The sequence below is a fragment of the Belonocnema kinseyi genome, chromosome 9 (assembly GCF_010883055.1).
Source record: "Belonocnema kinseyi isolate 2016_QV_RU_SX_M_011 chromosome 9, B_treatae_v1, whole genome shotgun sequence".
Taxonomy (NCBI): Eukaryota; Metazoa; Arthropoda; class Insecta; order Hymenoptera; family Cynipidae; genus Belonocnema; species Belonocnema kinseyi.
The window spans coordinates 60,004,511-60,018,847 of record NC_046665.1 but is presented as its reverse complement, the minus strand read 5'-3'; the positions used below and the strand labels follow the sequence as shown (position 1 = coordinate 60,018,847).

Below are 14,337 nucleotides of genomic sequence, written 5' to 3'. Positions count from 1 at the left end.
AAAGTTTGGGTTCACTTAGAAAAATCTTTTTTTTTTTATTTATCGCTTCAATTATACTGAAGCTAAGAAAATGTCTCTTTAAAAGGTTAATTGTTTTCGAAATTTTGTCTAAAATAAGCCCAGGGTGAAGACTATTTGTCTACTTTTTAAGTAGATATTGCAAAAATAGTTTAAATTTCAATGTTTTCTTAAATTTTCAATAACTTCCAAAATAGTCAACGTTTTTCAATGTTCTTGGGCTCATTTCGAAGCTTTTTTTTCACCGTATCACAACGGCTTATCAGTCTGAATCGTAAAAAATTTCTTTTCGAATCGCAAGAACTTGAAGTTGTAATAAAAAAGTTGGATAAATTTGAAAACGTCTTATTTGTAGGCAAATCAGCATAAAAGTTAAATAAATATATATTTTGAGGAAATTACATAGAAAATTCATGATTATATTTTCATATATTTTATAAAAATATTTTTGTTACTAATAATAATATTTCAATTTTTCCAACTTTCTTGTTACAAATTCAAGTTCTTGCAATTAAAAAAAAAAAACATTTTTTTACGATTAATACTCGTAAGCTGTTGTGGTACGGTGAAAAAAGCTTCAAAGTGAACCTAAGAACATTGAAAAACGTTGACTATTTCGGAAGTTATTGAAAATTTAAGAAAACATTGAAATTTAAACTCTTTTTGCAATATCTACTTAAGGGCATGTGATACTTAGAAAATCGTCGATTTTACCAGTTTTAGGTTCCCCCGGCTTTTTTTCTAGAACAATAAATATTTTCTCCTAAAAAGTTGGGAAATGATAGCGAACATGCTAACGAACGTCGCTGCACACTTTTTTGTGTTTTTTTATCAAAACATTTTTGATATTGCTAACAACGTGCGTGTATATTTCGAGGTTATATATGTTACAATTCACCCGATCGTTGCTTCCAAACTACACAATATTTTTGGCCGAAAACTTTGGGCTTACAAATAAATATAGTAACTAATCTCCCGGAATTAACCTTGTTTGAAGCCAATCAAAAAAGTTTATTTCATAAATAATTTCCAGATTATCAGAAAGGCAGAGAGGAAAAACGACATTACCTCAAAATAATGCATATGCATAAAATTTTTTATTAATCACAATAAATTTGTCTTATTATCCTTCAAAAAAGAGTCCGGGGACGTCCGTTATGATATTTTATAACATCTCCGAATTCAGTTTTAAAAGATTTTCATTTTTGTGGAAAAAAAGCCGGGGAAACTGTACTAGACAGTCTGATAAGTCCCTGAAAAATGAAACACGGAGACGTTTTTTTGGCCAAAGTCGGTTTTATTTTTCAACATACTCTCCTTTTAGGTCGATCGATACAGCGAGTCCAACGATTTTCTAACTTTTTGATACCGTCCGAAAAGTACTCAATCGGAAGGTCTCCAAAATACGCCTCAGTTTCAGCTATGAACTCCTCATTTGAGTAAAAACGCTTACCGGTGATCCATTTCTTCAGGTTAGGGAACAAGTAATAGTCGCTGGGGGCCAGATCTGGTGAATACGGCGGCTGAGGAACCAATTCGAAGCCGATTTCATGCAATTTTGCTTGTGCAACTAAGCATGAATAAACAGGCGCATTGTCGTGATGATAAAGCGGTTTTTTCTTCTTCAAATGCAGTCGTTTTTTGGCGATGTTGATTTTCAATCGGTCCAATAATGATGAATAGTATGCTCCGGTTATGGTTTTACCTTTATCAAGATAGTCCACGAATATTATGCCATGTGTATCCCAAAATACGGAGGCCATAACCTTTCGGACCCATTGTTGCGTTTTTGGACGCTTCGGAGCACTTTGGCCCGGTGGAACCCACTGTTTTGCTTGTTGCGTTGACTCAGGAGTGTAGTAGTGGATCCAGGTTTCATCCATGGTTATAAATCAGCGCAAAAAGTCGGTCGGCTTACGCGAAAATAATGCCAAATTCTGCTGGGAAGTTGTCGCACGAATTTGTTTTTGGTCCACTGTGAGCAAACGCGGCACCCATCGCGCGCAGAGCGTCTCCATGCCCAAAACTGAATGCACGATATTGCCCAGACGTTCCAATAATATGCCTACAGCATTAGCTTCCCCTCTCAATTTCACTTTGGGATCATTCAACATCATATCATGGATTTTTTCGACATTTTCTGGTGTAGTGACCTCTTTTGGGCGCCCAGATCGTTCAGCATCAACTGTGCTCGTACGGCCACAACGAAACTCGATAAACCACTTATAAATCATTCCAATCGACGTTGCAGAGTCCGGGTAATACTTATCCAGCTTGGCCTTGGTCTCGGATATCGTTTTCTTACGAAGATAGTAGTCTTTGATCAAAACTCGAAACTCAGATTTTTCCATATTAAAAAAATCTCGGAGTTTAGTCGCTTCTCAGTGCTGTAAATTGTAAATGCGTAAACATAAATGGCTGAAGTTTTGACAGGCGTCATTTGAAGGATCAAGCTCGACGAAAATGGTTCATATTAGTGAATACTAATGCCATCTCTTAGAATTTCGGGTACTTATCAGACTGCCTAGTAAGTATCACATGCCCTTAAAAACTAGACAAATAGGTTTCACCCTGCGATTATTTTAGATAGAATTTCGAAAACAATCAACCTTTTAAAGAGACATTTTTTTAGTTCCGGTATAATTAAAGCGATAAATACAAAAAAAAGCGATTTTTCTAAGTGAACCCATACTTTTGACCGGTAGTGTATGTATATATATATATATATATATCCCTACTCATAGTTTTTTATTTAATATAGAACTAAAATGCATTAATTCGATAGCTTGTAATTTTTTAATTTCACACTCTAAAAATCGTCCAGTTTTTTTACTATTTACGGTTGGAAAGTGGGTGTTTGAAAAAAATATTCAATTCTTAGTTTTAGCATAAATTCATCAATAATGAAGTTAAATGCGGGTATGCTCTCATCGAGGAGCAACTTCCACGCTGCTTACAAATACGAACCATGCGCCAAAGTTTCCAGGGCTTAATTTTCAAATTCTTCAAGGTGGCCTACCAGCATTGCAATTTTTAGATATGATTCGCCAAGAAACGAGAGTGAAATGCGCTTTTTGTGAGCCAAAATCAAAAGGATGTACACTAACGATGTTTCCAAACTGCTTGAAACCAAACTGCTTTGAAGAATAACACCACTCTAAGATTTTGGAAAAATCAATTTTTTATTTAGGCTTAAACAATACTTTAAGAGCATAAAAACAATATAAGGTGGAGGTATTGCATATTAGTGATAGAAAATGTCAAGGATTTAAGTGTTCGTAAAACATTAACCGCGTATTTTAAAAAAAGACAATTTTCAAGACGGGCTCTGTCGTCCCCATTTGGTATCGAAATTAAAATAATTTTTGGTTATACTCTAATACGTGTTTAAAAACCCCTCTAAAAAGAAGTATTATCACTTTTTTCATACTCCAAAAATAAATGGTCAAAGCTAGAGTTTTTTCTGCCGCTAAAGTGGTGTTATTCCTTAAGCCAAACTGCCTGAACTTACAATCATCGTGATGGAGTATGCATTGAGTTCACTATTTTCATAAAAAAACTTCCAAATAACTTCTACTTTAAACTCTGCATCCTCATTATATAATAATATCTCGATATTATTCATGTTTAAATAACAAATAATATTATTATTATTCGTAATTTTTCAGTTTTTAAAAATGTGTTTCAATTCTAGATTAAGTACTAATTGATATTTCTGTGCTCCAAACATATTCTATTTTCATACAAACTTAAAAAAAATTAAAATTTTATTGGATTCATATGTATTACTTTGTCTTTAAAATATTTACATTGAACTTTAAGTAAAAGAACAAAGTACATTTCCAATAATCACTAAAAAAAAATTGCAATTTGTTTTAAAAAATGACAATTCAGAAAAGTTCTTCTCATTTTTTCTTTTACTGCTACTTAAAAATTATTTATTACATTTATTTTTATTGCCTTGCATTTCTTAGTAACTTTTATCCCAAAAAATGTATCTTTGAATTTATAAGTACTTTATTTATGCATGAATTATTATCATTTAAAAATAGGAAATCCCAATTCGCAATAGTGTGGTATATACGTATGCGCGGATGGAGTGCGATCTTTAAGGGTTAAAAAAAATTGTTCGACTAAATTAATATCTGGATATTCAACTAATTGGGCAACAATATATATTAAAGTTCAATATTTAGATATACAAAACTGAATTGTATTGACAATAAGTATTGGAACTTTATTACCTAAATTGGAATAATTTCAAGCAATTTTGAAAGATTTCAAGAGATCTCTAAACATTTTGAAAGATCTCGTAAATTTCTAATTAAGACCGGGAATTACGGAAATTATCATTCTTTGCGGAAATTCCCTGTTTCGCGTCACAATTACATTTATTCCTGCAAATTCTAGCTACTAATTCCGAATTATTACGTTTATTCACAACATTTTGAATTATAATTCAGAAATATAGTAATTTCCTCTTTCTAAAATTTTTAAACGAGAAATTTCAAATGTTGGCAAATTTTTACTTGGGCTGGTGTTCTCCTCAGTATGCAACACAAACGAACCACGACTTTTCGGTTTTAATGTTTTCCATCTATTTTCCCTGTATTTAACAAATTCGGGACTAGTGATTCATAGGAAACAAATTATTGCAGAAAACCTTGAAGTTTTTAAAAATTATTAACTAAACATAGACTTCTAAGGGCACTTTCACTCTTATGCAGGTTCTTGGAACTTATTATAGACGAGGAAAGAAGCAGTTTCCAAAATAAACATTTTTTCTTCATTTTCACCATATAGAAATTGTTTTTAAAAATATTTTCTGTACGCTCACCAAGTTTTAGTGAACCTAAGCACGACCTTTTTAAAATAAGAAAGGGTTTAAGTTCTCGTAAGATGTTCAGGTCCTGGACGCCTTTTTTGAGTGTTAAACTAAACATTTTTTAACAATAAAATTTCACGAAAGCATGTTGGCTAAATTCCTCAAAAGCTATAAAAATTGAATTTCCTTAAAAAAGGCTAAAAGAATTTTTTTATTTTACTGCTCAAAAGGATCGTGCGGCATCCCAAATAAGTTTAAGCAGAAAAAAATATGAAGTGTATGCCCTTCTGGTTGAAGTCAGTTGAAACACACTGAATAAAAAATATGCTTTTGATTTGGTCTTTAAGTTTTTTTTCTATTTTTCTGAAATACCTTCAATCGAGGATAAGAAACGAACCTTAATGCTTTTTTAATCATTAAATAAATCAATCGAAATAATTAAAGTTGTAGACGAAAATTAGAATAATGTAATTGGATTTGTAAAGTTTTTAATGTAATATAAAACAGTTTATTTAATTTTTATTAATTAAAAGTTTTATTCATTCGGTAACTGATAAATAGATCTGCAATTTTCTCGTAGACGAGTGTTCTTAGTCCTTTGGTGATAGTAAAACTAAGGTGGTTAAATTTCTTGAATTTTTTTCTATACACAACATTTGGAAGTTTTTCTACTAGCATATCAACGTCCTGAAAGAGAATATAAAAGATCAATTTTAATTCAGCAAAAAAGAAACTTACAAATTAATATCTATTAAATGATTGCCAAAAAGTTGACCATTTTAGACTATGTGATTTTCGAAAACAAAATAATTTCCAACGTGTCTAAAATTCGCATGACAGAGCATGGCACTATGATAAAATCTTTTTTTTTTTTAATCCTTTTAAAATATATAAAGAAAAGATAAAAACGTTTGAAAATTTAAAAAAATTAAATGTTCACTATTTATTTAATTTTAACCTTATCATTTCAAAATATCCTTTCATTTTAGAGTATGATACATTGATATGGAACATTTTTGGACATTTGAATAAAAACTATTGCAGAAAAACTGTGATAATTATTAACTGTTATTTGAAGTCTACGTTCAAAAATCAATGTCTGAATTTTTTAATCTTAAATATCTAAAAAATTGTAGTGTTATTGTTTAGCATTTTTTTCTTAAATTTACAGTTTGAAACAGATGCAGAACAAGACATTTTTCGTAATTTCTTATTTTTAATTTCTAAACGAATTCCTCTAAAAATCTAAAACTTTATTAAATTGTGATCCGATATCAGTACTTTGTTGAGGTAACTTTGAAAAGAATTTAATTTCTAAAGGAAATGTTTTCAAGTATTTAAACCCATTATAAAAAAAGTATAAAGGCTACTCCGAGTTGGAATTATTTTTTGTAGTTTGATTCGTACTTCTGGAGAAACTAAAAAATCTTGAAGCCCTTGAAAAATGGCTATAGGTACAGTCACTTTTTCCAGGGGATAGTCTGGAGGAATTGTTGAGTTATATATTCTCATATTTTCACTTTTACCGTAATCATATTGACGAAAAGTACCTGTGCAAAAAAGAATTAAATTACACCATTGTAAACATACTTTTATGAACGACTAAGTTCTGGAATTGAGTTTCCTGCCTTTCTGTTCTGCAGGAATTACATTTATATCCAAATATTAAAATCTTATCCCACTGAAAATTTCGAAAACATTCAAATTTTCAATTATGTATTTCAAAATTCAACCGTTCAACTGAAATTATGAATTTATTCTACTTTCTATAACTCTAGAAATAAAAATAAATTGACTAAATGTAAATCCATTGTGAATGTTGTTTCCTCAATTTTAAAATTATAAATAATATGTGTCAAAATATTCCTGAATTATTACTTGCAATCCTGCTTTTAAATAATTAAAAATTACGTTCATATTTTTTATAAACTGCACAATTACCTGGGGCATTTTTACCGAAATTGTAATGCATAAATTGTTTTGAAGAACATCCTCCAGGAATATATAAGGCTTCTCTTTTTAGAACTTCCTAAAAATCACATTTTTTTCAAATAACATTGATAGCAATTTTACGAAATATTTAAAGTTAAAAAAGTTAAAGTTATTTTTACCAAATCTACACCGTTGAAGTCGATTCCCGAAATATTATTTAGAAGGTCGATAAAATGAAATATTAAATTTTTATCTTTAAGAAGCAAGGTATAAACATATACCAAGAAGGGTGTCACTGTTATGCCGAAGTGATTTACAATATTATCATGGGTCCGCTATGATAATTATTGTGAATTAGTGCTTATCGTACGTACCGAATAATAATTAAAATAATTAAATAATATTATTACATTAATTGTATATGATACAAAATTAGGAATGAAATATTACATTTTTAACCAGTAATTATAAGGTTGTTCTTACTGAGATAAAACGATCGAGAGTCCTTAATATCAGCCATCCAAGTCCTTTACTATGCCCAAAAAAAACAGGTGGTGCCATGTTGAGAGCTAAAGTTATTTTTTTATTGTATTCAGGTTTCAGAGATCCCATGACAACTAGTTGGGTACATGACTGGGAATAACATACTAAAAAAAGTTCACTTTTTCCAGTCCGATTCAAAATGAAGTCTATTGTTTCGGGCATGTCGATAACACCACTTTCGTGCCAACTGTAAACAAATTCATTAAATCTTTCCTGATTCTTTGAAACAAATACCCTAAAAATTTAATTCAAATTAATTTATTTTACTTATTTTTGTTTCACCTAAAGTTCCAGAAACTGGAACTCATTGTGGAGTAAGTTTGATGCTTTTGAGAAAAAATGGTTCCTCGATTATTTCCCAACCACACGTCAAATCCTTTGTCAGCGAGCAGATAAGCTTTTAATAAGATGTGCTAATTAATCAGCGTAACATAAATAACTATATGTTTTCTTAAATTGTTAACATATTATTGTCTTATTTATTAACTTTTAAATGGGAAGAAAAATAAGGAGCTGTCTATAAATTAAGTTTTGATTGAAACTCACTCAAAAAAATCTATGAATTATTAAATAAAAAGCATCTGAAGGTTAAAGTTTTCTGAATTCAACAATATGGTCAATTTGATCCTAAAAAATATTGTAATTTCTTAAAGAGCAAAACATACCAAACACAAGGTTTTTATTTCTCCTTTTTCAAGCGTCGACTTTCACGTGTGCTCAGAAAGCGATCGACGTTAGCAAAATTCTCAAAAAATGTACAGCTGTTATTTCAATATTCTTCAATGCAATAACTTTTAAAAAATTCCAGTAGGCCCTACTACAACAAGGTTTCTGGTCGGATCCCAGCCGGGCTACCCCTGGCTGGGTTTCATGGACAGGAACCGGTCGGGAGCCAGTCGAGCTACATTTTTCTCGAATCACCAAGTCGGCACGTTACTGGCCGGGCCAAACCTGGTTATATCTCATGGTCGGGAGCCGACCGGGCACTGGCCAGGATAATTTTTTTGTCAAAATTACACATTTTGTAAGAGCTGTGATGTTATCAAAGACGTTATTATGGATGATAGATAAATTATCATTTGAAAAGTACAATTTAAAGATTTATTAGAGCAGTGAAACAAAAATAAGCTGTTTTAAATTCTTTAAAAAAACATTACATTTTTCTGAATGTTTTCACTTATTAAATAAAACTGTTCTTAATTTTAATATGTGCATCAGCTGAAATGTTACAATTTTCACTATTTTCACATAATGCTTAGTCTGTACACTTTCAAATTTACCGCTATGTATAACCCCTTCTGCGTCTGGCGACTGCGTAGACACTCACTAACTTTCAGTTTCGCACTTCGAACGAGGGTGCACATTGCACTCACGTTACGTAATTTCCTCGAAGTTTGCAAATAATATCGAGATCCGTAATTAAAATCAACCTTGATTCAGTAAATAGTCTGAGAACCCCACTTAGTTCGCGGATAATTATTAGTTTTAATTAATTTATACTCTGGTGAATAAATTTTTTCTGTGTACCTTCCTAGCCTAAAATCATCACGTGGTTTCCAACGTGAAACAATTGCGACGAGCTTCTATTATGAGTGGTTAAAATTCTACTCCAATTTACTTTCCATAATTGGTAAACTTGATTTGACCTTTAAAGTTCACCATATTCTTTACGATGAGCCTTAAAAAACAAAACAAGTTACCAATTTATCGCCTGAAGAAATATTTTTTAACCGCTTTGTGGGTGGATTACCCGACCGGATCCCTGTCGGTATTCAAGCTGGCATCCAACCAGTTTACCGTGACGTTTTTAGCCGGATTCCCCGACCAGTGCCCGTCTTAAACCGAGGCTATCCGGCTGGATTCCTGATTAGATTCCTACACGGGATTTGAAAGAAATTGAAGAAATTGGCGTTTTAAATGATATTTGAATATTTCGCGCAATTTAAAAATAAAAATATATGTGCAATATCAGAAAATTAATGCCGTGATTAATATTTTTTTGTATATTATATTGTGTACTTTATATTGTGTATATTATTGTGAATAATGAAAATAAATTATATAATTAAGTATGTGATATTATAATTATATATAGAATAGAATAGAATTTATTGTCTTCATTGTATACTTTTGCAAGTTTTTACAGTATTCTTTTGCCCTCTTAAATGAATTGCTCATTAAATGATTGCATATTTCTATATCTATATTACAGTTCGCCTTGTCCGTAGGCTATATTACTTCTCTATATCACTATTCTCATCGATATTATAATTATATTAATATTATTATTAATTAGCTGTCAATGATTGTGCTGTAGTTTTTCAACGTTTCATGTCAGATTTATCAATGAAACCAAAAAAGTTTAAATAGCCCCCGGATTTTCGAAATTATAAAATTTGTTTATGAGAATCATTTGGAATTAAACAATTACAAACTATGGCTTCCTAGAATTTGTTTATATTATACTTTCCTCAGGACTACTTGGGATTTCGATTTTTAAGATTTAAAATTGCTAGCAATTTTAAAAAGTGTTAATACAAAATTTTGTACTTATTAGTACTTATAGTTTGTAATTGTTTTATTTCAAATGATACTCACAAATAAATTTTCTGATTTTGAAAGGCTATTGAAATTTTTCGGTTTAATAGATAAATGCAACTTCAAGCGCTTAAAACTCTAGCACAATCATTTACAGCAAATTAATATTAATGTTAATATTATTATCTGTTGAGATATTTTTATACTTATAACACCATATATAGTTAATTATATATTATATTAATTCTATTACACCCATAGAAATTTAGTTACAAAAAACGTTAAAACTGATATTACAGATTTGTATAATCTTTTACGATTGAGGGAAATCGGGTATGTATATTAAAAATTAGTATAGTATTTATTAATAATCTAAGAAAAATTTACTTTGGAAAATTAATATAAGTTCTACAAAACTTGTAAAAGAAACTGTAATATTTAAAGTTCACTATATTAAATTGAAGCAAGATCATAATGTCAATTATTAGAAAGATTGGAATAATTTTTTCACCAACTCACACTGCACAATTATAGTACATAAATACGCAAATTATCATTATAATTATTAGTATTTGTACACATCACAATGTAGAATACACATTCGCTGATGTAACTAACTTAACCTTTACTTATATACAGAGTACGCAAACATATACATATAAAACACGCATCGCACGCAAATACGCTGTGAGAAGGGATTTGAAGATTCCTTATATACTAAATGGTGAGAATTTTTAGAATTATGAGAAACGGCATGGTGCTTAATAACTCGACTTAAAAACATTCAAAATTAAAAGTAAAAACAGGAAAATATTCTGTTTTAATCATCTGAAAACTCGGATTGAATTAAATTCAAAAATATCTATAGGTTTTCCATTTTTTTTAAATTCACGTCGTTCCCGCCTCACATTCGGCTTGGTAATGCAAGTAACAGTGCTGGGTCGAAAATTGTAGGTGCCCTGAACTTAATACAAATTTTGTATAAATCAAGTATATTATTGAACATTTACAAAGCCAACCATTTATAAGAAAAAAGAGCTATAAATAAAATATTTCCTCATTTTTTGCGAACACAAGTCGTCTTTGAAATCCTTGAAATCTTTATGAAATCTTTGAAACCTTTTGAAATCTTTGTTAATTCCTTGAAATCTCTTGAAATACTTAAAATCTTTGTGAAATTTTGAAATTTCTGTGAATACTTTTGGAGTCATTCTTAATTTTTGTAAAACGATTGAAATCTCTACAATCTTTAAAATACCTGAAATCTTTGTAAAATTTTTATGACGTATTTGTGAATGCTTAGTTTACAATTTATTTATGAAACCTTTTGTGTCAGTTTCAAATAATTGAAACCTTTAAAATCTTCTCAAATTTCTTAAAACCTGATTTCATAGTTTAACGTCTCTGAAATATTTGAAATATTTTAAAAGCTTTACAATGTTTGAAATTGTTCCAAATCTTTGTGGAAATTTTGAAATATGGTATAAACACCATTTTCAAATCTTTGAAATCCTTGCAATCTTTATGAAATGTTCAAAATCTCTGGAAAACTTTTGTGACATTTTTAAAAATATTTGTGAATTTTTTTTATTCGTTGAAATCATCAAATTATTTGAAATCTTAGTGAAATATTTTTAAATCTTCTAAATCTTTCACAATCTTTGAAATCTGGTGTATTTACCCTTTATAAAATATTTGAAATCCTTTAAATCTTAGGAAATATTTAAAAGCCGAGTAAAGTGGTTGTGAAATATTTTTAAACTAGTGATATACACTAGGGAGGTCCAGCAACCGACTCTCGAAAAGAGGATATGCCCCCCTCCCCATTTTGTGAGGTTGCCAAAAAAAAATTACCTCTAAGTTTGAGCCAATTCGGTTAATATTAAGACGTGCCACAAAGGCCCTGAAATCCCATAAGATTAACATGGGGAAGTTTTGGTTTTCGGAGAAATGGGTTTCAGGTTTCTGGATTTAAACTTAGCTTGCAGGAGATATTAAGAATTTGTTGGGGAGTCTCTAATCAATCATTTCTATGAAATTACTTTAAATTTTGATGCCCCCCCCCCCCCTTTGGAGCCCCAAAATGCCCCAAAATCTGAAATTTATATTTTAGCCAACAATTTACACATAAATGCTCTGTTTTTCCCTTTTTGGCCATAAATTATTTTTGTTTGTAAGTGGAATAGTATTAAGTATTTTTCAACTAATTAATAATTGTTTCAATAGTTTATATTTGTTTAAATAATATTTTTTTGTACTCACTTACTGAAAGGTAGATTTTTTATGTTTGATTGGACAATTGGTCATTTCTAGGAATAATGATCTTTGTTTTAAGCATTTAGTAAGTAATAAATTCTTATCTGTTTATATAAATTTTGTTTGTTTAAACAATTTTTTTCGAAAATTAATGTTTGAAAGTTCTATTTTCCTGCAATTATTGTGGTAATTTGTCATTGTAAAGAGCAAAATTGTTTGTCTAAAGCATTATCGTTTTGTTTCATAAATTTACTAAATAATAATATCACATTTTATTGGAAATTGTGATTCAAAAATCTGATTTTTGTCTCAATTTAGTTAAGTATATCGTTTATTGTTAAATATTTAAACGGTAAGCAAATGCTTTAGATAACTAATATTTGTTCATAAAATGTTTTTCATTGGGCATGAAAAGTTTATTTTTTTTAGTAAGACTTCGTTCTATAAAATTACATTCAATTTTGTCATTCTGAAATTATTTTTATAATTTTTCCCTTTAAATCAACCCCGTAGAAATACTCGTTTGTCCTCTGAAAGCTCAAAGTAATTTTTTTTTGTTTTATGTTGATCCCGCAGAATAGCTCTTAGTATTCTCAAAGGAATTAGAAATCTTTGTATTTTTTACATGTCACTAGAAATTAAAGCACAAAAATTTATTTTCCAAAAAATTGTATAAAAAAACAAACTTTAGTTAAACAAATAAGAATTTATTACAAAATAAGGTACTAGTATCTAAATGACGCAGATATTTAATAAAAAGCAGAAAAGCTAACTAATTTTTTTTAACTATAATTTAATACCTATTTTTAAGAAAAAGTTACAATTAAATAATAATTAGTTGTTTAAACAAATAGTAAACGCTTGAAACAAAGATCATTATTCCTAAAAATGTCCAATTGTTCAATAAAACATAAAAAACCTACCTTTTAATGAGCAATAGCAAAAAAAATCACTTAAGCAAAAATAAATTGTTTAAACCATTGTTAATTAGTTGAAAAATACTTAAAAACATTCCACTTGACAAACAAATATAATTTATGGCAAAAAAGGGAAAAACAAAGCATTTATGTGTAAATTTTTGGCAAAAATGTCAATTTCAGTTTTTTGGGGCATTTTTGGGGCTCCACAAGGGCGGGGGGCATCAAAATTTAAAGTAATTTGATGAAAATGATTGACTAGAGACTCCTTAACAAATTCTTAATATCTCCCGCAAGCTAAGTTTAAATCGAGAAACCTGAATCTCATTGTTCCGAAAACCAAAATTTCCCCATGTTAATCTTATCGGATTTTCAGGGCCTTTGCGGCACGTCTTAATTTTAACTGATTTAGCTGAAACTTGGAGGAAATTTTTTTTCCGGCAACTACACGCAACGGCGGAGAGGGGGGGGGGTCGGCATGCCCTATAATAAAAAAAATTTCAACAGGTATGATTTTGGACCACCCTAATGTACAAGCCTCTTTTCGATCGTTCAAATCTATAAAATCTTGATAAAACGTTCATAAATCTTTGTAAAACGGTCAAAACCCATTTAAATATTTTGAAATCTATAGAATATATTGAACACTAGGAAACACGTGTGCATACATGAATCTTGACCAGTTTAGCGGGAAACATGAAGTTCTCCGATTCACATCGTGAGCGCTCGGCTATGAGGTGCAATCGGCGGATTCGGCGGATTCTCGTTCTAAAGATATCAAGTTTTCATATTCTAACTGTAAAGTTTCGTAATTACGCTAACAATAATTTTTATATTCACACGATTTCCCTAAATCGTAATCGACTATACCAATTATAAATATTGAAATATGAAGTATTATTATAAAATTTCTTTCTGTACATAATGTAATGAAATATAAGTATAAAATATATCTGGTGTAATAGTATTAATCACGGAATCAATATTCTGATATTGCATATAGAAAAATTAATCGCGCGAAACATTGAAATAATTAAAATCGCCAATTTCATGCATATATTTAAAATGCGAAATAGTTAATAGAATATTAATATTAATTCTGTCCTATGTAAAATTGAAATTATCTACCAATTTGAAATTTTTTCCATTGGATGGGACTTATTTAGCTTGAATTATATGTTGTCTTTTAAAGGAAATAAGATGACATATATTTACCAGGTGTATACATATGAAACCGGTATTGCCATTTAGCGGCCAGTAGGCACACTTGTAGGCACTGTCGGAACTTACCATTTGTGCTAATTGGCG

The 14,337-nt window shown here is 30.0% G+C and overlaps 2 protein-coding genes across 4 annotated transcripts in view; both read right to left on the bottom strand.

The window, feature by feature from the left end:
* The window catches only part of LOC117180560 (lysosomal acid lipase/cholesteryl ester hydrolase-like), an 8,913-nt gene extending 6,153 nt beyond the window's left edge, over positions 1-2,760 (bottom strand). Inside the window, exons 1-2 of the mRNA XM_033373055.1 lie at positions 2,757-2,760; positions 1,332-1,372 (exon numbers count right to left, since the gene is read on the bottom strand). Of these exons, the coding sequence (XP_033228946.1) occupies positions 1,332-1,372; positions 2,757-2,760 (45 nt within the window). The remainder of the gene's footprint in view (positions 1-1,331; positions 1,373-2,756) is intronic.
* A 2,594-nt stretch (positions 2,761-5,354) lies between these two features.
* Positions 5,355-14,337, bottom strand: part of LOC117180248 (gastric triacylglycerol lipase-like) — a 26,973-nt gene continuing 17,990 nt past the window's right edge. Inside the window, exons 3-8 of one of the 3 annotated variants that reach the window (XM_033372641.1) lie at positions 7,601-7,715; positions 7,259-7,505; positions 6,955-7,110; positions 6,785-6,872; positions 6,251-6,393; positions 5,355-5,530 (exon numbers count right to left, since the gene is read on the bottom strand). In XM_033372641.1, the coding sequence (XP_033228532.1) occupies positions 5,366-5,530; positions 6,251-6,393; positions 6,785-6,872; positions 6,955-7,110; positions 7,259-7,505; positions 7,601-7,715 (914 nt within the window). In that variant the 3' untranslated portion in view covers positions 5,355-5,365. The remainder of the gene's footprint in view (positions 5,531-6,250; positions 6,394-6,784; positions 6,873-6,954; positions 7,111-7,258; positions 7,506-7,600; positions 7,716-14,337) is intronic. The other 2 variants (XM_033372642.1, XM_033372643.1) reach the window with 2 other exon arrangements.